The following is a 25982-nucleotide window of genomic DNA, read 5'->3' on the forward strand; positions in this document are numbered from 1 at the left end:
TTTTGGAAAGAGTAATAAAAGTAGATTTAGATGGTGTTAAATCGGTGTGACTTTGACCTTTGTCCTACTGACCTCAAAATCAATTAGTGTCTTTCATACCTCATGAGCCTTTAACTGTCCAAGTTTGATGAAATTCTATGACAGCATTCAAAAGTTACACTCTGGAAACCAATTTTCAGCTCAACTAAGGCTGAGTGTCCTAAACATTTGAACTAGTGACATAAAAATCAGTAAGTGTCTTCCTTACCTCATAAGCTTTCAACTGTCAAAGTTTGATGAAATTCTTTTAAGGCATTCAAAAATTATGTTCAGTAAATCAATTTCCAAAGGATGGATGGATGGGTGGAAAGTTTATTCTATACTCTTTAGTGAAAGGTGGGGAACAAAAAGTGTCATCTATCAGAGCAATTAACAGATGATAGAAAAAAAAACAGTATCCAAGAATGGGAACTAAATTTATCCACCACCCAGTTTTAAAAAAGTTGCGGTTTCAAATCAAATTTGCTTTTAAAAAAATGCAGCTTATGATCCTTTCTCAATAATTTATTCCCAAACCATATCACTGGGGATCGAAGGTTTCTCAATCAGGCTGTTATTAATCCTACCTTTCATTCATAGGTGAAATATGGATTAAGATTAAGAGAAAAAGCATTTGAAAAAACAAGCTAAAGGTTACATTCCATATATATATATTTATAGATACCCTAGTTTTTCACTAGAAAGGTGTGCTGTGATTAAAGATTACATTCTGCTGCTGATTTTAACATAAAGAAAAAAAAAAACAGACGTTCAAATTTACCTTTTGTAGTGGAGGATCCTGGATTTTACTAAGTTTCTAACCAGTAAAAGATTGAAAATCATAAGTTCATGACAAAGTTTCAATTTAAACGGTTGAAGGTCAAGGTTAACAAAGTTTCATAGGTCCTAGGTCAGAAATTAGGTCCTTGACCTTTCCAGTATTTTAATTTTACTGTATAAAAAAACATGAATGGAAGACAATTATGAAAATATCCATTGATTGCAAGTAATGTTGTAGGAATCAAGGGGTAGGAATTACCACCACAACCTTGAATACTTTAACCTACATGTACTCATTACTTAAACAAACATATGAATCAATATGTCTGATCTCAGTCACAAGAATGAGAAATGCAAAAATATACAAAGATTCCAAGTTCTGATCAAACAAGTTGTTAATTAGAAATACTCACCATACAAACAATAATTACATAACCATCATAAAAAAATCACCCCCAATCGATAAATAGTGGTAAAGCTACATTGTACAGTAGTTGGGTGGATAAAGAGATGTGTCAGCATGAGTTTACATAAGGTGCTATTTATTCATAAATAATGAAAATAAAAGTGACTTAGCAGGAAATTGTACATTTCCTGTCAATAAAAATAATCTGTGGTAATATTATATCTCACATTATCTGGTATAAGGTCTAATCAACTACTGATGGCCCTACTGGTTTTCGTTAGGCCAAATTTTTTTTTAAATCCTGATCAGCACGAATTCTGCAAGAATCCTGGATGACGAAAATTGGTAATATAACAATTTACTGAGAGTGGCACAGTACATTTTTTAGCAGCACATTTTGAGAAAAATAAAGATTCCATGCAAATATATACAAATGCAGACATGTCAATAAATGGAAGGGACAACTCATAATGAATCCGACTGCTGCTAAATCCTGTGTAAACCTTAAAATTCATTCATGAGGCTAATTATTGATACACATACTAGTCATTATATTAGGGTATCAGGTCAAATAATCTTTTTGAACCCATACAGGTAACAATTCAATGTAACAGGTTTCATTGAACACAGGCTTCAGTTCATGAATATTTGATACATAGAATCACCAAAATAGTCTTAGAATTACTGGCCTGACAATTTTTTTAATTTAACAATCCATGTACTTATAAATTCGTTGACAGTAATGAAAATCCATGAAATCATTATACAACAATTTAATATAGACAATCATGATGATTTTGTACCTCCAAATCAGGAGATAAAAGTCTTTGTGATTTCACTGTACATTAATGATATAAAGTTTATAACAGAGGAAATAAAATAACATAAAACAAAACAGGCATAAACTAATACGTACAAAGTAAGGTTTCTAATTAAAACTAACTCAATACAGTTCCAAAAAACAACAATAAAATGACATATAAATAATATTCAACTTCAAACATCTAACACCAAACAGACCACTGTACTTTTCCATTCAATAAATAATGAACAAACAATTATCAGAATTCATTTTCGTCCTACCTGAATCAAAGCCAAAGATCCAATTGAAAATGGTGAAATCAATAACAATATAATCTCACAGGCAAAAGATACAGACTTCTGGTTTCATTCATAAATATCTAACTATACCCTGACACGCAGGTAACTCATACAGGTTGAATGAATTATACATTTTCCACCTTTCAGGGGGGCTTGTTCAGAGATATCAAACAAGGTTGACAAACATTCCACTTTGCAATTTACAATAATTAAACAAATTAAATAGACCATTTTCACTATAAATAAAAGTATAAGTCACTTGTTTGAACAAGGACCCTGGAAAAAGAAATTTGTTTTCTAAAATCTGTCCACTGTGGAGTAGTATAAAATGTAAAATCCACTCAAACTATAGTGTAATTTACACAGGTGTGACTGTTGTCAGACAAAACGTAAACAAATGTAGGTAAGCCAGTAATTACACACGTCAACGAACTCTGAACACCTACAAACGTGTGCTCAATTTAAATTTAATTGGTTATAAACGGGTGTAGGATTATAGAACTAAGTAATTTAATACACTCCTCTAGTGATGATTGATGCACTTTCCTAATACTCAGTATATGTTAAAATGCATTTTAATATTCATGACTATAAATATGAATAGTAAAAATGAAGTCTTAACTGCCAATTTATTACAGCACTTTGATATTATTTCACTTTCAAGTCCATCCTTTCAAGTGATGAATATTTCAATGATATAGTGTTGAATGATAATTGGGAAATCTCTGTTAGAGTATACTTTAATGCATGAACATAAATTGCTCAATGATTATTTCAGATTAGCACTGTTCTTACCCAATATCAAATATGGTAACTCTCACGATATGCTCCAGTGGTCTATAACTTTGCAATTTTTTACGCTTTCTATTCTGAATGGCAATCTGTATTGCGAAATTTGTAGTAAAAATGTATACAAATTATGGAAAATCCATAGAAGTAAACACCCAGTTATAGGATAGAGTATAAAACAATGTTGTATATCACAAAACTTTATAGCAGTCGGGAAAAAAACACTGCTAAATAGAATTTCCTAAAAAAATCAAGTTGGGTCAGTACATTGGCAGGTCCAGGGGAGGATTTTATGGATTTGGTAATGTCAACCCCTCCACAAACATTTGTTGGAAAGTTTGTATTAAATTTTATTTTGGGCAAAAACAAGAGCATGACAGTCTATAACTCCCTTTTTATTAACTTTCTGGATTAGACCCCCCTTTTTATTAACTTCCTGTAGTATGTACTTAAGTGGCAGGGTAACCCCTGGTTTCTATCACTAAATCCTGATAAAAACTAAGAGAAATCTATTATTTAATCAGATTGTTTTTTTTCTTCTTCACTCTAATCTTCATTACAGCCAAAATATCTTAGTGAACTTAGTATTTATCTGAAAAAGCCTTTAGAATTGATTAATCTCTTTCTAACTTAGTATTTATCTGAAATAGCCCTTAGAATAGATTAATCTCATTCTAACTTCACTTTATGATCTTCATTTTTAACATTATCTGATAAAAGATGAATATTCAAAGATTTCAGACAATTTACTAGGTTCATAAATAAAAAAAAATCTCATTTATTCTTAGTAATTTTCTGATTTGAAACTTATTTTGTGGTACTAGTACATGTTGGGTAATTGAATTAAATACAAGAAAAGATAACATCTTTTTTCAGCACTTCCATTACACTTGGAATCATTAGAAAGAATATTTAGAAATACATGCATACTGGGCAACTTTGTGTATTGGTATTACACAATATGGAACTTTTCGATCCACAAACCCATACATATTTTATGGATTTTTTATATTATAACTATCAAACCATAAATAAATCAACTCAAGCTTTGCAACTTTACTTAAAGAAAATTTCATACATTTCTTGGCATTATTTACCATTGGAAAATTTTACACAAAGTTTGGTGTCTTTGATCATTAGCCAATTTGCCAAGGATATGCACAATGGCAAAGTAGATGATACAAAAATTTGGCAAACTACTGGCAGTCCTTACCTCATTTGATGGACCGTCTAATTTCCTGTAAAAAGTACCTTATTCTAGAAAGGTCTGGTCAAAATGTCTTGAATTGTTTAGGAGTTTATAAGTCTGACCTATAATGAATTGGCCTTGACATTCAATGACCTTTTCAACTCTCTTCAATCAACTCAATCAATTTAGACAGCACAAAAAAAAAATGCATTTTTCACAGTCATTATTTTTCATTAAAACATCTTGACTATTTCACTGATTGAAATATACCAGATATAAAACTGATAAAAGAAGAAAAATACATGGAGAAAATGTCATTTCAAATATCTATGTTTGACATTCATTATAGCAATATGTAATAAGGAAAAAGTAAAAAAATCATTAATTTGAACTAATAATATGATAAATTATATCCTGAAACTGTAGCAGGGATATTGATGGTAGAAGGATACATGAACATGTTTTAGCTTATGTTAATAAAGTTAGAAGTTATAATGATTTCAATATTGCAATGAATAAAGTGGGTCAAGATTACAAGTACATGTCAACTACACTTTTATGACTTTTCATTTTTGTACAACATCAAAAAATTAGGAAAAAAGCATTGTTTACCAAAAAATAAACAGCAATTATGATAACATGCACTGCATTTGACTTAACCCAATTTTTTTTTATCAAATCAGCTGCATTTAAGTACATGTAAGCATACATGTATGATATGCAGTCTCCCGTTTTTCAGTTAATCTATATAAGTTTTTGAATCCTGTGTGAACAGACGGACAGACAGATGGACGGACAGATTTACTTGGGTACACAATAATACTTCAAATTACAGGCAGTCATTAAAAAAAAAAACAGACAGTAACATCTGAATTGTAACACAATATAGTTTCAGAGTGTGAATATAGGACCAGAAAAAAACACAACCTGTTACATGCCCACAATGGAAATCAGTAGAGATTCAGCAGCCTGTACACAAATATTTTTCACGTGAAATTCATATTAATTGAGCTTCACAAGACTTTCATGTGAACTTAACATGAGATATACATAATTTTCCCTTGAAATTCATTTAACAAGACTTTCATCTAAACCATTCACATGAATTTCAAGTGAAGGCTCGATTCACCCGAACTCTGTCAATTCAGGTGAAAATCATGTGAAATTCAAGTGAAAATCATGTGAAATTATTTTGCCTGTGTTAGGCAGCCCCTTACAAATACTTTTAATGGGACACCATGTTAAATTTTCACACAGCATGTGCATGTAATACTAGAACCCCCTTCCCCCACCACCCATTCTTGAGTAAACCATTTGACTTTTCATACATATATGGTCTCAGTAACCACTTCTGGGTCAAGTGGCTACCCCCCACCCATGTAGTACCAAAAACACACTGAACCTTGACCTATGCATTGTAAGTGCATTATTTGTGTGTATTCTGATTAAAAGTAGTCAAAATAAAGCTGAGAATGTATACTTTAAAACTATATATGTAATTTAATACAAAAGTGTATGAATATTGTTTCCATGTGTGAGTAATTTGCCTCCATGCTGTCAGCAGAAAAAGTAAACATGTTGATTTTCATAATTATTTATTCAAGTAAATTGTAAATTGTACCATTAGCATAATGATTTTGAAAGCCTTATTTTCCAAGCTTCGTAATGGTATGCAACTTTAAGATGTTATTTGCCCTAGGAATTCACAGTGAAACTTTGAAAATTACTTTTTCAACATGTAAAGTAATGGAAACGTTAGAAGTGGTTAGTGAGACCTAAACGTTTGGGTGCTTCATTGTACGTGGTAGTATACATGTACAATTGTGATCCCATTCAATGTCAACCCAGGGTAGATAAAAGGTTAGATATAATATGTCAATACAACTGATTTAGACATTAATAAGCTGTATAAATATCACAGTTTATTGTGGAGTTAATCAGTTTGGTAAAGTACACAACATACAATATAATCCTCTTATACAGATGAAAGTCAAGTGTGACTTCAATTACATGTATACAGGTGGATCCCCAAGAATCTTCGTACCCCTTTGGCCAATATAATCCTCTAGTTCAGCCATGAGTCAAGTGTGACTTCAATTAAAAAGGTGGATTCAGAAACCTTACCCTCTTGGCAATATGATCTCCTTTATAAGCCAAAAGTCAAGTTTGACTATAATTATATGTGTGGTCCAAAAGTTAACTCCTGCCCAATCCTACTGTCTGGACTTTACAATCTCTTTATTCAGCCATTAGTCCATAAGCCTGTCTTTGGTTTCCATTACAAGGGTAATCTAAGGTTCCAATCCCCCAGCTAGTATATATAATCCTCCTTCATGTAAAAGTCAAGATAAGAGTTTCATGTAAAAGTCAAGATAAGAGTTCCATGTATAAGTCAAGATAAGAGTTCCATATCAAAGTGAAGATAAGAGTTCCATGTATAAGTCAAGATAAGAGTTCCATGTCAAAGATAAGAGTTCCATGTATAAGTCAAGATAAGAGTTCCATGTATAAGTCTAGATAAGAGTTCCATGTAAAAGTCAAGATAAGAGTTCCAAGTCAAAGTCAAGATAAGAGTTCCATGTATAAATCTAGATAAAGAGTTCCGTGTCAAAATCAAGATAAGAGTTCCATGTATAAGTCAAGATAAGAGTTCCATGTCAAAGTCAAGATAACAGTTCCATGTATAAGTCAAGATAACAGTTCCATGTATAAGTCTAAATAAGAGTTCCATATCAAAGTCAAGATAAGAGTTCCATATATAAGTAAACATAAGAGTTCCATATATAAGTCAAGATAAGAATTCCATGTAAAAGTCAAGATAAGAGTTCCATGTAAAATTCACACTTGTCAAAACCAAACACTAAAATTCCCTTAGAATTCAATTTTTCTTACAAATTATCATCATCATTGAGAAAATATACCCAGTAATGTAAGTAACTTACCAAAAACAGCAATAGTTTTAAATACCAATAATCAGTCTGATCCTGTAAGCAAGTCTAAGGCAAAATGACTGTTATAAGATTGTCCCATGGTAATCTAAACTAGTTTCCTCGATAAATGACCATTAAGTACTGACTAACACAGGAAACTGACTACGCCAGGTACTGAGTACAACTGGTTACTTCAATACATACTTCAAGGACCACTTATGATGAATTACAGAAATCTATTTGTATCTACATTTTAATCTATCAACTGATTGTTATTTTGTATAACATTTCCTCTATTTTTTTGTCTTGATTGTTATATTTTTGATTTGGGGGAAACCAATTCTATTTTTAGTACAAACAACCAAAGTTTAAACCCTAAAATACAATGGTGAGAAAGACTAGACTTGAGAGTGTTCCTACAGCAAAATAAGCTTAACACCCTTGAATATGGTCACTAAAACTTAAACTACCAGTAAAAGCAACCAAGGGAACCAAAATTGCAGCAATAATAAAAAGAGTATATTCCAAATACAGACCTAGACAGGGTAAAAAGACACACACAACAAAGAAAATGAAAAAAAAAAAACCTACAAAATAACAAGTACATGTAGAAAGAAACAAAAGAAAATGAACAACCTGGACTCCACTTAATTTTTTTTTTGATCATGCTAACTTATCTGATTCATTTTGATAGGTCACTTTCAATTGGATGGGACATTTGACAAGGTTCTTGCTTTATATAAATGTACAATGTATATAAAGGCTTTATGTGTTTAATTGTGTAGTATTTTTTCCACAGAGGCCAGATTTTAAAGGGGGAGGGGTTGTGATCATACCGAAGTTCTTTAACCCTGCCACCTGTCCACAGTTAGGAATCTTTGGCCTATGTATGTCTTGTTTTGTTTTCAACTTTAGTTTATTTTTTTATGTAACTTAAGTATATAGGAGCAACTCATTTGCAGTACCTGTGTATAATGATGTTTGGGGGCCAGTTGCAGCCTGCCCTGTGGTGTGAGGGTTTCATTTTCGTTCATTGAAGACCAATGGGTGGCCTTGGGCTGACATTTTCATCGAGGTGGGGATGTTGTCTCTTTATACCTATTCTCCTTATATTCTGTAAAATCATGAACTCGTGGATCGTTATGGTGTATCCATCAGCACCATGAAAACTGATTTATTCAACAGGTCATAGTTTTCCTTTCCTCGTTTGTCTACCCCGGACTTGACTTTTTATGAGCAACTCGGCGGGTGTTTCTAGAAAAGCAGAGGACGCTTACCCTACTGGTGCACGTGGTCCATGCTCCCAGTTTTTAGTGGAGTCCGAGTTGCTCATTTACTTTTGTTACTTTGTATTTATGATTTTAGTTACTTTATGTTCTTTGTTGTGTATGTCTGTTTTCCATGGATTACATTCTTTTGATTACCGCTATAACCTTGGTTCCCTTGATTACTCTTGCTCATACACCATAACAATAAAAAACTGAGAAATGACTGGTAAAAGGTCAAGGTCAAGTTTATTTACGTTGGTGATGGTTACACATGCATGTAGAAGTCAATAATTAAACCTAAACTCTGTAGAGCTTTTTAACCTATGGCAGGATTTATGATTATTTGGCTAATGTGAGCTTCTTGCATAAACCCCAGGCTTGTAGGGGAGGAAAGCCTGATATTCCTGGCTGTAAAATTACTGAATCCTCCAGATTAGGGTAGGTGCCTGGAAACCAGGAAATGTGTTCGCTTGAACCAACAGCAGTGTTGACCATGTGACTACAAGTCAATGATATTATTTGCCTAAATTTACCTAAGAAAGAAGGCTGTTTCCTCTAAGGAAGTTTCCCAATTTGTCCAAAAAATGGCAAAAAAAATTTCCAAAATAAGATCAATTATTTTCCAATTGGTAGTCAGAGGATGGGGTGTTTCTGTTCAAAATTAGAATAATTCATTGTTTATGACTTATCTTTCTCTTGGCATCCTATATAAAATTAGTCCTCTTAACTAAAATTCAAGGTTTTGTATGGTTATTCCAAATTTCCCAATTAAAAAAATTGTAGAACAATTTCCCAATAAAAAAAGAATAAGGTAATTTTGAAAAGGGCCAACAATATCACTGTAAGTCCAGCGCCTTAACCACTTGGCCTAGCTGGTCACCTCATTTAAGTCAGGCTTACAGTGTGGTGACCAGATCAAAGCAGTATCTGCTAAATGGAACAAATATTTTCACCCTATCAGTCAAGCCAATGCACATTAAAGATGTACGATCAATCAGTAATAATAATTCAATTCAATATTACCCAAGTATATGATTCAATTATAATCAAAATCCACTTACCACAAATAATTTTGATATCAATTCTCATAAAAGAACCCTTTACCACTAATAATTTTGATATCACTCCTCGTAAAAACATAGTCCAATATCTGTTTCACAAAGAAAATTGATTAGGATTTATATCTTCCATCCTTCTTATTCCATAGATGACATTTCATCATTATTTCATCACTAATTGATGTTTTATAAGTGACAAATAAAACAGTTTAGAGTGACAAGACCTATAAATCTGACCATAAATCCCCAGAGGCAAAATATTCAGTAAAAATAATAGTCATGTAAATGAATGTTCAATAATGGAATTCAGCAATCTTGAAGTACAAAAAAGGTACATGTAATATGAGGTATTTTAATGTTAAAGTATGGAGTGGACTCATGAAGTCTCGGAATGGAAATGAGGAGAAGAATCTTGGAGTGGAGACTTTGATTGGAGTCTTGCAATAGTCATTGAGTTGAATCATATTATAGAATGAAGTCATCTCATATCATCATGGAGTGAAGCAGTGCCTGAAATGACCAGTTGCCCACTCACCAAATGCGACCAATTTGTATTAAGCGACTAAAAGTTCCCTAAAGATATGAAGTCGCTGACCAAAAAAAAGATGTTTGGTTGACCGCTCCTTCGTACTAGAAAAATAAAAAAATCATAGTTGTTTCTTGCTTTTATTTTTTACCACTTCTATTGACAAAGGTAGATAATATGGTAAGTGATTAATTCGTCCCAGCATGACTCAGACCATGCATAATTTGATTCAACCAACATTGTTGTCCAACAAAGTGTAGATATAAAACAGCCATTGTGATTGGTTAATAGAAATACATTTGAGCAATAGCAACAACATTAAAAAAAAGAATCAAAGGTTAATATCAAGGATGGTAGAGACAGCGCTGGAAGAGGACTGGAACTTTGAGCAACTCGGCAGATGTTTCTAGAAAAGCTGAGGATGCTTACCCTACTGGTGCATCTGCTCCCAGTTTTTAGTGGAGTCAGAGTTGTTTATTTGCTTTTGTTACTTTATATGTATGATTTTAGTTACTTTATGTTCTTTGTTATGTATGTCTGTTTTTCATGTCTGGTCTTTGTCCCTGGATTACATTCTTTTGATTAACGCTATAACCTTGGTTCCCATGATTACCCTTTAAAAAGACAAGGACGTGGAGATACAAACAAACCCTCAAAACTCTGAAGTTGGGGTGTATAGGGCTATGTGCAGGGAAGGGCTCATAAAAGAAATCTTATAATACAAATTTCCCTTCTTTGTGGTGTCTTACTTCTAGGATGTGTTTAGTGAGAATCATAAATAGTTTCAAGTTCTTATTTGTTCCCTATATTAATGCAATTTGCCTTTGCTTGAATTGTCTTTGTTACATGTATTTGAATGATTATTTCTTAGTTCATTTTCCCAACTTTTAACCCCTACCCAACACATTTTTTTTTGCTAGGCACCATGCAATTTGGGCCAGTGGCACAGAATTTTCACAGGCCCAAAAAAATTTTTGTCTTTGGCTGGCCCTCATTTCAGGCACTGTGAAGTCTTAAGTCAACTTGGTTCATGGGAAAGTATCTTGAAGTGTCACTGTGGAGTCATAAAGTAAAGACTTGGAGCAAAGTCCTGGAGTGGAGTCTTGGATTGGAATTATGGAGTCTTGAAGAAGACTTTATGACAGACAGTCCTAGAGTAGAGTCATGGGGTGAAGTCATAAAGGGGAGTCATGAAGGGGAATCTTAAAGTGAAGTATAGTTATGGACAGCAGCGGTTCAGAATTAAATTTGAATTAACTTTCCAAACTCTGAAATCAATCTCTGAATTTCACAAATGTAATTTTACTTGAAATTAATTTCACTTTAAACAGGTGACAAGAAATTGGAATTTTAAATCTCTGGGAGTAAAGTCTTGATGGAATGGAATCATGTAGTGAAGCCTCAGAGTGTATTCTTGAGGAAGTCATGCAAAAGAGTGTTGGAGTAGTCATGGAGTCTTAAGGACCTTATGGAGAAGAATCTAGAAGTGGAGTCAGAAATTGAAGTCACTGGGTGGATCTGGGAGAAAAACATCTAAAATTAAGGTTTCATGGTACATTTGTATATAGGTAAAGAAGAAAATAGTTAAACCTCAGTAGCTCGAACTCCATGGGACCATTGAAATGTATTCAAGTTATCAGGAGTTTGAGAAATTGAAGTTCATATTTTTATGGATTTCCTTCATTGCTGGTCCCTATTCAACTTTACTGTTAAAAACTTGCTTACTTTCTACGAAGTTAGTTCTCAGATATTTTTCATTCGCTTTCGGAAGATTACATCAATTTGTGAACATCAAAAGTGCTACGTTTGCTTTAAATAAACTTGCAGAGTTTGAGTTCCTTTGTAAATAATTTGATTTTGTCTAATTTTCTTTGATGCTTTAATCGTGCCCACTTCAGAACATTCTCCCACTTCAATCAGTACTATGAAAGATTAAAACTACCTAATTAGTGATGACTTAAGTATTACCTGTAATTAACTAAAATGGCACAATGATTAGTGATAAGGTTTCGGTTTTTCGCAAGTTTGCGTTAGTGATATATATTCTCTAAGGTTTATTACTGAACCGATGGACAATTCAGTTCAAGTGTACGAGAAATCCAAGGTTATTTCTATTGATTATATACTGTGAAAGTACTTTTAACTCATGGATACTAATTTTCGTAGTTTAGGGAAGAAACACAAATTCGTGGATTTTTGAATTAGTGGTTTTGTGGTTTTCAGTATACACATACATGTAAATGAAAATCTTCTTTTCGTTGGAAACTAAATACATTGTTTGGCCTACCACGAAAAAACCATGAAAATTGGTACCCTATGAACAAAAGTACTTTCACAGTAAAAGAAAAATTTTGTACTTTGGATTGTTTTTAAGAAATTAAGGATGTTTGAGCTATCCGAGTTCAAGCCAGTGAAGTTCAACTGTAACTGGCTCAATCTAACTGATAGTTAAAATGCTGATATTAATTGTAAAGCAAATAATCAATGATTCATTCAATTTGATACTTGATAATCCTTAAGTGCTTTGATTAATTATGGCATTGTAGATCATCAGATTTCTACAGATTACGGTAGTCCATTGGCATTGTTTTTGGGTTTTTTTCTGCAGTAAACGATAAACAGCTCTTTCATGAAACAATCCAAGGACATTGTTCTAAAATTATACACCAAAACTTCACTTTTATTTTAAGAAATTTTAAATGAGTGTTGCAAACAGGCCATTTGTTTAGCAGCTGGTCCTTTTATGTAAATTACCCAAAAATAGAAGTTAATATTTGCATGTGCTTTCAAATTTACTTCTAACATGCTTGAGAACCCAATCTTAATCTCCCAGTTTTTAGTGGAGTCCAAGTTGCTCATTTGCTTTTGTTACTTAGTTCGTATGATTTAGTTACTTTATATTCTGTGTTGTGTATGCCTGTTTTCCATGTCTGGTCTTTGTCCCTGGATTACATTCTTTTGATTACCACAATAACCTTGGTTCCCTTGATTATTCTTAAATGTTCATGTTTATTACTTTGCCCTTTTCAAAAGCTGCAGTGAACACTAAAAATTCTATGGAAATGTATGTCCTTGGTTATGACTGGGGTATACAAAAACATTACATGTACATGTACAAGTAGGTTATACTTTATTAAAAATTTTGACAAAGGATACTTCAAATAGAATACACTCATTCATCTCTATGACTTTAAATCTGGTTTAATTAATTTTATTCTGAAGTTCTAAACATGTACAAGTACTTCTATATATATATACTTCATACAGGAACATTTTCTGTCATTAAATGTCATTCTCTGTAGGAATCAGGCAGTGGGTGAAACCACCGTTTTGAACAATTAATTTGACTATAATTGTGTCATCAGAATCAAGGTAAAAAGACAAGATTTTTTCCATATTTTGGTGAATTGAACTATAATATCATTGAAATGCACCGAAAACAAACATTTCAAGGGCAGATAACTCTGTAAAAAACCTTATTTTCTAACATTCTATTGAAAAATTTCTGAGCAGATCCAGTGATGGAGAGATCAAACAATGGTCAATACAGAAAGCATCCTTGAGTGAAATTATATCATCAGATCAGTGGGTTTATGATATATATGTTACAGGTTTTCCCCATTTTGCCCGATTCTTACAAAAAATTACACTTAATGACTTTAAATCTGATTCAATTAATTATGTATTAAAGTTCTATACATATACATGTATGTACCACTGTATAAAACTTCTACAAAGAAATTTCCATAGAAAATTAAGACATAATTGTGACTTTAAATCTTAATCTATTTCTAAAGGTCTACATGTACAATGTACATGCATTTTACACCTATGGAGTCATATTTTAAACCTATTATACAATAATAGAAAACTTGTTTAATTTGATATTTATAAATATTAACTTTCTCAAATTTCTTTTGTTCAAATTAAAACCCATTTGAAGAGGTGTTATAATACAAAATTTATTTTTAGAAAACCAAGTGTTACGATCGTCTGGTTCTTAGCACTACTCACTCGCTAGAAACAGAAACGAAGATACAACCATTTTAAACTCTGGGATTTTTTTATACCATCATGCCATCCAGAAATAATGCCTTCCCTTGTATCCCATTAATTAAAACAAAAACTAAATGACTCAAGAATATATTTACTTTCATAGATATCTACAAGTACATGTCTGATGTGTCCAAAGGGAGTTAATCCAATGTTAGGGCTTTCCATGTTAAATCCTTGTATATGCGACTCCTCCTACACCTTTTAGGAAATTTCAATGAAATTATACGGGGACGATAACATTTTATGTTTTTGAACTAATTTTATTAGATTTCAAGGTATAAAAGTATTGAAATACAGGTATGGATACAGAAGTTTGGGTTCCAGCTATTATTTGATCATTTTTGTCAAACTTTTTCACAAAACTAACATGTTTTTTTTTTTTAAAGGGGGTGGGGTTACAACTCCCTACCCTTAACATGATCTCCCACCTAAGTAGTATTTATATATACATGAACAGAATAAAAATGTACAATGTATAAGACAGCAGATTACCTGACTTAACCAAACTCTTAGGAGACTCAAGAATTTGTTACATTGTAGGTTTCAACAGTTTCTAAAAATACAATGAAGTTGTCTATTTTAAACAGGTAACAAATTCTGGTTTACAATGGTTCTGCTTCTACTGGTTTCACTGTTAGTGTGATGGACAGACAGAAGAATAGGACAAACAATGATGAATAAATTTGAATGTGTTCTCCCTCTTCTTTGTAAGAATCACACAGTAGATGAAACATGGTATTAAAAAATCTACCATTTTGAAAGTGTTATTTGACTATTTGCATTCATCAGGATCAAGGACAAAAAATACAAGATTATCCATATCATTTTGGTAAATTGAGTTATAATTTCATGGAATGAACACTTCAAGGACAAATAACTCTGTCAAAAAGGTCACTTTTCTAATCTTCTGTTAAAAATTTCTGAAAAACCCTGTGATGCAGAGATCAAATAGTGGTCTTTTCAAACAGAGAAATCATGTTTAAGTGAATTTCTTATTGTCAGATTGGTGGGTTTTTGACATACATACATGAACAGTATTTCTTAAATTTCGCATTTTGCCAGTTTCTTACAAAGACTTGCACTTCACACCTCATGGGTACTACACAAATGAATACATTTGTACACATCAATACAGCACCAGGTGAGTACGCACATTTTGATGAATACACACTACTGTAGGAGTATACATTACAAAAGGAGTTTGCATCCAAATGATCCAGTCGTGTGAAAAAAAACTAACACCTTAATTTCTTGGCACCATAAACAAAATAAATGGACTTACCACCGATTTCACAACATCCAACTGGAACTGAACTTTAAGATTCTTAAAATCCTGTCAGAATCAATGGAAACAAATCAATATCTCTGGCTATCCACTTAAGTTATTGATTCTAAATACATATATGTAAGAAAATCTGCTTAATATAGGAAAATCTATCTGTTACATTTTGATCTAATGTTTTTTGCTTATATAGGTAAAATTATTTGTAAAGGTCAATTAGTCTTTGCCATATAAATTTCTGACAACAAGCCCGAGCTCAAAATTTTTATGAACTTAACAGTGTATATAGCAATCATTGGCTTGTAAGCAGAATTCTGCAAGCCCACAAGCATTTTCACCAACCATAGTTGGCTGGTGTCAATTTCAAAAATTGCAATTAGAAGCCCAAAACATACTGTTTTCAAGATGTGCTGTTCTTTTTGTGGTATTTCATGCAAAATATTCATTCTACTGCAGGTAATTTTTGCCTGTGGCTTTTTTTGTTATATTTTAGCAGTTTGTTTTATAACCAAAAAATAAATTTTGCAAAATATTTATTCTAGGCATAAGAATAAGTGCACAACTTAGAATCTGGCAAAATTAGAAATGCAGTATTTTTCGTATCCTTTTTGCCTAAAAATCGCAAAATTTTACACAGCTATATCAGCAAAATACTTTTTGTACATCCATATGTAGTACATATATTTTTCAAAATTTCATAAATGTACATGTATGTATAGTGAAGCATATTACTGGTACATACATGTACTTACAACAAGAAGCATTATTATAATGAGCTATCTTTCTTTATGGTACATGTAGAAACATAGACTTCTGCTTAAATTAGTTTTCATAGTGTCTAGTGAAATACAGTAGTGATGAGATTGGCTCAGAGCCACAAATATGAAAGCTGACTACAGGGGTAAAATCTAGCAGTTGCCCTTCCCAGTATCCCATGGCAACCAGATTTTGAGCTGGATAGGCTACCTAACTTTTGGGTAGGATTTAATGGAACATATAGAGAGTATTTAACAGAAATGATATCTTGGCTACTAGCTTGAATAAATCCCAAGTTATATCCCTGGACTAATATATAAACACTAAAACTGTGATCCCAGGTTTGGGGGGGGGTGCCTTGCTTCAACTCAGTTTTTTTTACTATTAAATGCCCTGCAATCACTAAACAAAGGAAAAATCTGTTAAATAAACACATGTGTAACAGATGTCAACTATTGTACCAGTAAGAGAAATTGCTGATGTAACTTTTTAATAAGAAAATTTAAGATAGTATTAAGTAGTAACCTGTTAACCAACACAGACAATAATGGAGTCTTCATTGAAGATCATGACATGAGGCATTTGTTAAATCTCAAATTTAAATGTAAGCCTCACTGTCATTTGGACTTCCAAACAAAGAAAATTTATTGAGTGCAAAACAAAAGTGAAAGTGAAAGTAGAGAATGAGGCTATATTGAGTTCAAGACCCAAACTTTTGGCAGGAACAGCTGAGGAATCTACATGTACATGAGCAAAATTATATGTTTTTCATTTGGCCGTGCAATTTTTAAAATGAATAGGAGAGTTCGCCAATCTCATTAGTGATGTCATATTCACTAATTTGCAAATCATTAAGTGTCAAATTGGTTGGCAAAAAAAAAACAACTAAATAAACAATTGACAATTTCATGATTAGAATACCAATTTTCAAAACTTAATTATTTATACCTTTGTTATTTTTATATCCAATTTTGATTCTGTAAAATGTTTCATTTAGATAAAATACTTCATATTATGTATGTGAATTTATAACTGTTTTACTTGAAAAAAATAAATTTGTTGTGATATTTATATGTAAACCTCTATTTTCTGTTTAAATTTATAATTAAAATCTGATGTACATATAGTCTAATTACTGAATATTTATTTAAAAATTCCATGGATAAAACGAATTTTATTTGCAATTTTGGGAACTAAAAGAATTTTTCAATTATCTTTAAAAATGAAAAAGTTATGATGATTTAAAGTTGATACATTATGGCACTCAATGGATTTTTTGCCAACCAAAACCAAATCACAGGTAAGTGATGACATCACGAAGAACTCTCCTACAGACCCTAATAGAACTAAATAATTCCTTGGTCGAAGGTAGAAAATTTATGTATTGAAATCGTCCGCATAATATACCTTATCTCATTGCTTAGCTGTTTGCGGAGTAACGCACGCTCTTACATTTTTTAACTGGTCAGAGGCGAATCCACCGACTTGAAAAAATTGGGAAAACAGTCGATTAAGAGACTGGACAACTCGGCCCACGGTCCACTCGGTCTTCAACCTTTATTATCCACGGGGTTACAGAAAAAAAAATATATATGTATTTAATATGAGAATAATAGAGATAAATATATCCATCTATCGTATATCAAATCACAGGTCTAAAACAACCTCAAAATATAACAACCTACGCTTAACCCTTTGGAAGCATTAGGGACCGGTCAAAATTTATTGTCATATAGGGCCAGTGCAAATAGCAGTAGGACATATACTTTTTTGATGTAATGCTTTTGTTGCGACACCACTTTTTTACTGATAATATCCATAGGACACATTTTTTTACGAACAAATACTTTGAACTTATTTTTTATTAACTTTAAAAAAATATATAATATAACAAAATAGTCTACAACGTATAAATGCAGTAGAAAATACAACTATTTAATATAATTCCTTGTAATTGGAATAACTGTATGTATTAAAATAGAAATAGCTTTATATCAATACCTCATTTGTAAGATCTTTAATACACTAGTACTATATGTGTTAATATAATATTTTCAAATAAAAACTTTATATTAAGAAAACCATGACAGGACATCCAACTTTTTTCTTACCAAGTTGACACAAAAGCATACATACAACAATTACAAGTACATACTGCAAGAGATTTGGAAGAGGATGCCAGAAAAAAATGGTGTTCTTGGCTATAATTTACAGGTAAATTTTCTAGCCCCACAATACACAAATGCTAATAAATTAAATTGCCTAAGGTTTTACTGTATATCAAATCTTCACAACATCAGGCCAGGTCAATCACATTTTAGGTATATAAACGATTGCACCTTTATCTGACCTGATTACAAACAAAGAATATAACCACTTATCACCTGTCAGCCAGGTGTAAAATGGGTCAACGATCTGCAGTTTGATTAATTGAAGATTTAAATATTTGAAAATGCCACAAAGAGATTTCAGAGATATTAGGTACTCGAAATTTGGTTTAAATACGATTCCATTAACTAAAAGTTTTGTTAATAAAGGATTCATATGACTCTAAGTTATTTATATCAGGGTTCAAATTTACTCAATATTTGGTTTAGACGTACTTCTGCTTCATTCAAATGTCTGTTTAGATATATTTCTGTTTCTCTCAAAGGTCGGTTTAAAACTCAATATTCTGTACTGATTTCTGTTTAACTCAATTTAGACAGAATTATGAATTTACGTTGATTTCAGTTAAACACTCGATTCAGACAGTAATTCTGTTTCATTCAAAATTCGGTTTCTATAGATTACTGTTGAACTCAAAATTAGGTTAAGACACAATTATGTTTTCTGCTCAAAATTTGATTTAGGCATACTGCTGTTTGGTTTAGAAATTATCCCGTTTTATTCAAAATGAAGTTTTTACACGATTCTTTTTTATTCAAAGTTAAGATTTGTCAAATTTCTATTTTACTTATCATTTGGTTTAACCAACAGATCCATTCAAGAGCTCCGTTTTACTAAAGGTTCAGTTTAGAATTCAATCCGTACTAATATTTGTCATGATTCAATTAGTTACTCATGAAATGTACGGACAGTACGGACAGTACGGTTTAGAGAGGTCACAACGGTCAGGGATTTCTAGCTTCTGTATTTTTAATGTTGCTGAAATAAATATGGGATAACTATTTCGCTGTACCTGTGTAGGGTTTCCTCGTCATTCATGCATGGTTGGCATTGGGCTGACTTTTTTCACATCCCGTTGGGGTTGTTTCTTTAACATTTTCTCGTTATACATGTATATTTCAGGGCCGTAACCAGAGGGGTGCCATGGATGCAGGTGCACCATCTTTTTTGCTTAAAATATTTAAAATTCTTAGAGAAAATCAGCTAAAATTGGATGTGCACCTCCTTTGAAAGATAAAACTGAACACAAGTGCACCTTTTTTTTTCAAAATATCTTGCTACGGCACTGTGTTTTACATGCAAAGTAGGATATAGTTTGTATTGGTGGATTCCTCACATAAGAAGATTTGAATATGCAATACATAAAAACTTGAACTTTCAGAAATATAAACAAGAAATATATATGTAGTTAAAGGAGATTACTATAGCCCCGTACACCAACTAATTATAGTACCATATCTGACAATTAAAAACTCAGTTTTAATCTTTAGGAAATTGTATATTTTTATATCGCCGCTCTGAAGGAGAGGGGGTATAATGTTTTATCGTTATCTGCATTTCCGTCCGTAACATTTTTTTCTCACCACGGCTTGAAATTTTAACTCATTCTTCCTGTATGTATGTCATATGGTGGGATTTTCGGTAAAATTCGGCGACAACTTCCTGTTCACCGAGGACTTCGTTTATTTTCCTGATATAGTCATTAAAGCGGTGGTATCACTAGTGAGCCATCGCTCACAGATTTAATGTTTTTTTTTTTAAATTTTTGGTGCGTTTCGATTACAAAATTTGAGTTTTATTACTTATATGCATTCAAATTTACGAATGAGCAATACCAATAGAACAAAAAAGGTAAAATCTTTTGAAAAAGCATCGTTGAGGAATCAAAACAGGACAATTATACAAAGCACAGAAGACTGACCTGTCGCAAAAGAGGGATAACTCTAGTTCAAGACCATAAAAAAATCATAAGATTATTTCACTTGATTCTTTAACCCGTTTTTAAAACAATATTTTAACCTTTGTCGTTTACACTCTTCCAATTTGGGATAGTATAATTATTAATCGATGATAGCTCCAATCCTAACATAGACGGTCAGAGATTTTGGGTATTTGAAAAACACACCCACACAAAAGGACGTATTTTAGGCACTTGCACAACAAAACCTCCAAACTAACAATTAAGATATAATTGCACCATTATGTTTCAAGGTTATTAAGTTTATGTTTAAACATCTACAGAAATATACATGATTTATTAAGATCCGCATTTGATACTCTGACACATTTACTCCAGCAATGCTAGAGGTTGTCTAGCAAGCTATTTTCTGACTTGGTGCCATCCTAACCTGTTACGTTGTAGGAGTAACACATTAGTCTGACTGGAGAAAACCAGATGGTCACTTTCCCCCTTCAAACCACGTGCTTGATGGAAAAATTTAAAGTCAGTCGAGAATTAAACCCACAAATTCCCGCACTTTCAGCGATGACGCTACCCGAAGACCACCGGGGCGGTTAAATTTCACTATACGTGATTTATGATTGATTTATTCCATTTCGTCCATGGGTGGACATAGGGCGACTACAGTTTCTCTCCATTCGCTTCGGTTTTGGGCGATGGTGTTACAATTCTTCCACGTTAGTCCTACTCTCTTCAGTTCAGAGTTCAAACCCCTCCTCCAGGTGTTCTTTGGTCTTCCTCTTTTTCTTTGCCCTTGGGGATTCCAATCTAAAGCTTGCTTTGTAGTGTTTTTATTGTTCTTCCTTAAAGTATGACCAATCCATTTCCATTTTCGGGTTTCGAATACTATACGTAGACCGGTATAATTATTTATCTCCCATAGGCAACAATAGTAAAACGTTTGAAAAATTCACTCCTTTGAAAATGACGGAGCTATAAACGGACGCTTTTCCAGTCATACAAGTATCTTCATTTCCTTAACTAAAATGTGAGCAAAGTCATAGCATAACCGTCTCGTTTCTTTGGTATTTTAAGAAGTAGTAGTTTGGGGTCAAAGTTTCCCCTTTTTCTGGGGCACATATTTTTTTTAAATTATAATATTTATATAAAGTGGATTTCAAAAATATAATGCATTTTTTTTTTCAAATTATAATAATGTTAGAGTCTGGAATTAATAAAACGTTTTGCGTATCGGAACAATATGTCCAATCACAGTGTCCGGAAGTATTTACTGAAGTACACAAGGCCAACCTAAAATAATGAGACTGTTCTACCTTTTAATACATGTCTGGCTACATCTCTGATAGTTGAAGAAAGTCTCCGTGATAGGTTTCCATGTGTGCACGAGTTGATATTATGTTTTGTACTGTTGTCTGTAAATGTATTTTAATAATTCTGAATTATTATGTCAGTAAAAGTTTGCCCTCCTGCATAGCTGGAGTCACCTAATCCGTTATTTCTGATGGATCCAGAAATTCCGAAAAGGAGGAGACGTTTTTGTAGGTACAAATTCTCATTTTTTAATACCGGTCAAAATATGAAAACACATGTTTTAATTTAGAGCAAATATTTAAGCTCACAACTTTTATCAAAATAATATTTTCCATGATCCAACGAATCGTCATAAGGAAATTCTGGTCTAAATTGGTTCCTCAATTATAATCCATTGCTGATGCTGACTGCCATCACATTTTGCTACAAACAAAAATAAGAAACTTGTGAATCATTAAGTGATCCTCCGCCGCTTAATGGCGAAAAAAGGGGACAAAATGTTCAAAACTCGATAACAACAATTTTTATTTAGCTGAAAATTAAACTGAATCTGAATTTCACGGTACTAAACAAATATGCAAAGTTTAAAAAAAAACATCGACCCGTTCTCAAATTATGATCTGAAAACCATCCGGGACGGACGGACAGACGGACGGAAACGGTCATGCAACTTTTTGGAGGGTTATCACATAATACCTTACCACTTCGCGTGGAAGAGTACAAAAATGAGGTGTAAATGGCTGAAAACAAAATTGTGACCTTAAGGAGGTAGACCTAGGGTATGGGACAAAACTCATAAAAATCATTGGAATGTTTGTATTCAGCATTTTACATCAATCTCATGGAAGCATCAAAGTTATTTGGACTAATTTCATTCTGTTTCAAATGAAAGCTTGACAGCCTTTGGTGAAATTGAATATGATACAAACATATCACTGATTTCATGAGTTATGTCCCTTACCCCAGGTCTACCTCCTTAAGTTTGTTGGAGATCTTCCTATGTGTTCTCATGCTGAACACATTGACGACATGTTACTTCTTAAAGCACAAATACAGCATAACAAAATTTGCAATATTTATATGTGATTAGTATTTTTTGTAAAAACAAAAGGACTGAATTAGATTTCCTGGTAAAATGTTAACAGGGACGAGATTTCCTGGTATTATGTTAACAGGGACGATATCTCCTGGTAAAAAGTTAACAGGGACAAGACCTCCTGGTAGAATGATAACATGGACGAATCTCCTGATAAAATGTTAACAGGGACGAGATCTCCTTGTTAAACAGCAATCAGTTTGATAGTTACAAAAACATTAATTTGATCGAATTTGTTGGTTGTAAAGGAGGCTGTTACATTTAACATAAAAAAATATATTTATAAGTTCGTTTTCCGTGAAAAAAAAACAAGCGATTTCAGCTTTAGAGTTAACAAAATGTTAAAAAAAATCCTCACCAACAGTTGGGTATTCTGCTCCATCATCTGCAGATCTTGCGTCCAAACAAGAGGATGGTTGACTTGCAAACCGAAATTCCAGTGACTGAAACAGGAAACAAAATTCGATTTATAAATGTTTAACAAAATTGGCAACAACTTATTTAAGAAGGAGCATAAGGTATAATATATGAATGTCATACACGAGAATCTAACGCCAATATACTGTATATACAGTATATATGCTTAGTTAATCAGAGAAAAGGGGCAACAGTCTACTTGATAATTCGGGCAACTACGCCAAAGTCTCACTTCCCAATATACCTTTTACATACAAGTGTATTCACAACTTCGTTTTTGGAAGTAACTCTCTAACCTGACAGCTAGACTGAGACTGGTTTACTGTCCGATTGGAGCAATGGACAGCAGTAGACTTCAATTTCAAATATTTGATTTATTGGAGCTGCGTCGTAGTTTTAATCGAAATATCTACAAACCTTCACATCATATTCCCACTTTGCACCTCCGTTTTCACATGTGCTGTACGTTACAGTATTATTAACCCAGTCCATGCACAGATTAAGAAAGTTTATCAACTGTTTGTCTGAAGTATACACAAATCTCTGCGGGAAAAAGTATAGTTTATAATAAACTTGATCTTTAGTATCACCCCTGAAATGTTCGCTCAAAGACAATCAAACAGTGATAATATTTGGTATACTAATAACAAGAAATCAATTTTATAAGCGAGAAAAAGAATCTAATTCCGTTAGAAATTACAAAACAAGGAAATTCCAGATTTCAATGTTTTTTTACACGACAGAGCCTCGCGAGAAACCCTTAGGTGACTGAAATTTCTCTGTCTTGGATTCTTCGCGGTGTTAAATTATTACTGTCTCCGAATGAATAAAACACGATAAACGATAAAATTACTATAAAGGTAAAATAACCTGATTAAACGATGTCGCGGAACACTGGCTGATTCGAACTCGCTGATTTTCAAGTCTGATCAGTTTTGCAGGCACGTCGAGGCATTTGTTAACCTTTTCGTTTTTCACCTGAAAACAACATACAAAAAACAAAAACAAATGTGACTTTATATCATCAAATGATTACTTCATTACAAATTAACAATAAGGAAGATAACTTGAATTATGAATATTAACGCGATAATCGTATTATTATCTGTGACTTTTTGATGTATAATCAATAATCGATTTTGGATGTATAATCAATAATCGAGTAGTTAAATGTGACGTGAAGGTATAATCGATAATCGTGTCGTTAACCGTGACGTGTGAATGTATAATCAATAATCGTGTAGTTAACTGTGACTCAGTTGTGAATGTATAATTGATTATCGTGTCGTTAACCATGACTTTTGAATGTTAAATCGATAATTATGTGGTTAACAGACACTCAGTTGTGAATGTACAATCAATAATCGAGTAGTAAATAATCGGACTTTGCAAAATTGTGGTTTGGGATAATGGAGTCTATGCAGTACTAAATATAGTATTGTATACTAGAAAAAAAATGAATATAGTAGATAAAAGTCATGAATACCTTTTACATGACACCTTTTTTTCAAATGCAAATATGATGTGAGCGTAGATTTGATAATCTTGACAATTGTGACTGCGAACATAGAATCGATTACCGTTATTTAAAACGGTCTCGGATCTGATTGTCTACCGTAAATGTGGTTTACATCACTATTTACCTCCCCTTTTAAAGCGCCACGAAGTTTTGTAATTGGTCTCAGTGTAGGGTACACGTTGTCAATATACCACTGGAAACTTTTACATTTTAGTTTTTGTCGGAGATTTTTCCTTACTGTAATGTCTCCATATGGCATGCCTTTCATGTCTTAAATGTTAAATCGTATGAAACATTAACAGTAAATATAAAATGGCTTTATTCATGACTGTCTTTTGACCAGCTGTTTTGGTGACTAGATTGCAGCTTCTGTATTGTGATATTCAAATCAAGCCAAAACCTTACTGATGATAACCATCTTTTTAAATTCCTAACTTGATAAATACCTCTGATTTTTTTTTAAAAACAAACACTATGCTAAATAATTGGTTTTATTGCTCATTATTTGCTGAATCTTTATCGTCGTGATTCTCCTGTATTAAACATTAAAACATGTAGCTACATGATAGAAGTCATCACTACAGAGGTTTTGTGGTCGTCATCATGAACTCATAGATCGTTACGGTGTGTATCCATCTGCACCATGAAAACTGATTTGTTCAAAGTGTCATAGTTTTCATATCCTCTTTCGTCTACCCTGGGCTTGACTTTTTATGAGCAACTGGGTGAGTGTTTCTTGAAAAGCAGAGGACACTTACCCTACCGGTGCACCTGCTCACAGTTTTTAGTGACGTCCCAGATCCTCATTTGCCTTTGCAGGTGCTGAAGGGATGTTGCCACAGATGAAAATTTAAAATTTTGAATGAAAAGGCATCACGCTTGTCATAAAGTTTGGTCAATAGTTTTCCTTTACCATCGATTTCTAATTGTAGGTCAAGATATCAGGCTGACTTCACAGTGTCCGTAGTATCTTTTATCTCAAGTTCTTTTGGGTAGATGCGAAGTATAAAATCCCCGAAATTAGGATTGTTTAAAGATAATACGTCATCTATATACCGGAAACTGAGATTAAAGGATGATAAATATAATCACATACGAAAAACAAGAACGGGAAAAGGCAAATAGAAAGCTCATTATATTTTTCAGGCTCCATGTTGTGACGTAAACCCGCCCAGGAATATGCAATACAAGACTGATACCTATAGGGCGATTTTAATTTATAACTATTGTAACCGTACGGTATACAATGTGTTTCATTCCCCATACCTTCATTCCCCTGAGTGACGAATGGAAAAGGACACATTTAACGGTATTCACACCATGCATACATCCTAAGCCGGAACCACGTATCAAACAAACGTGTGACATGAAACATCCTAAACAATTCATA

At 32.8% G+C, this 25982-nt stretch overlaps 2 protein-coding genes across 4 annotated transcripts in view; both read right to left on the reverse strand.

Annotated features, from left to right (window-relative positions):
• LOC148602348 (transmembrane protein 198-like) overlaps nucleotides 1-17581 on the reverse strand; it is a 46460-nt gene extending 28879 nt beyond the window's left edge. Inside the window, exons 1-2 of one of the 3 annotated variants that reach the window (XM_088553627.1) lie at nucleotides 17567-17581; nucleotides 15404-15454 (exon numbers count right to left, since the gene is read on the reverse strand). The gene's annotated coding sequence lies outside the window, so the exon portion shown is untranslated. Of the gene's footprint in view, nucleotides 1-2287; nucleotides 2445-7225; nucleotides 7433-15403; nucleotides 15455-17566 lie in introns of those variants that run through there. The other 2 variants (XM_088553625.1, XM_088553624.1) reach the window with 2 other exon arrangements.
• Nucleotides 17582-21927: 4346 nt separating this feature from the next.
• Nucleotides 21928-24860, reverse strand: LOC148602349 (polypeptide N-acetylgalactosaminyltransferase 13-like). Its single transcript, XM_088553282.1, has 5 exons — nucleotides 24717-24860; nucleotides 23944-24051; nucleotides 23491-23616; nucleotides 23015-23099; nucleotides 21928-21983 (listed from the first exon to the last, which is right to left on the reverse strand). The coding sequence occupies exons 1-5, from the start codon at nucleotides 24858-24860 to the stop codon at nucleotides 21928-21930; spliced, it is 519 nt and encodes a 172-aa protein (XP_088409408.1).
• Nucleotides 24861-25982: the final 1122 nt, after the last annotated feature.

Source organism: Perna viridis, chromosome 11 (assembly GCF_037379345.1).
Source record: "Perna viridis isolate PV_CMFRI_1.1 ecotype Kerala chromosome 11, ASM3737934v1, whole genome shotgun sequence".
Lineage (NCBI taxonomy): Eukaryota > Metazoa > Mollusca > Bivalvia > Mytilida > Mytilidae > Perna > Perna viridis.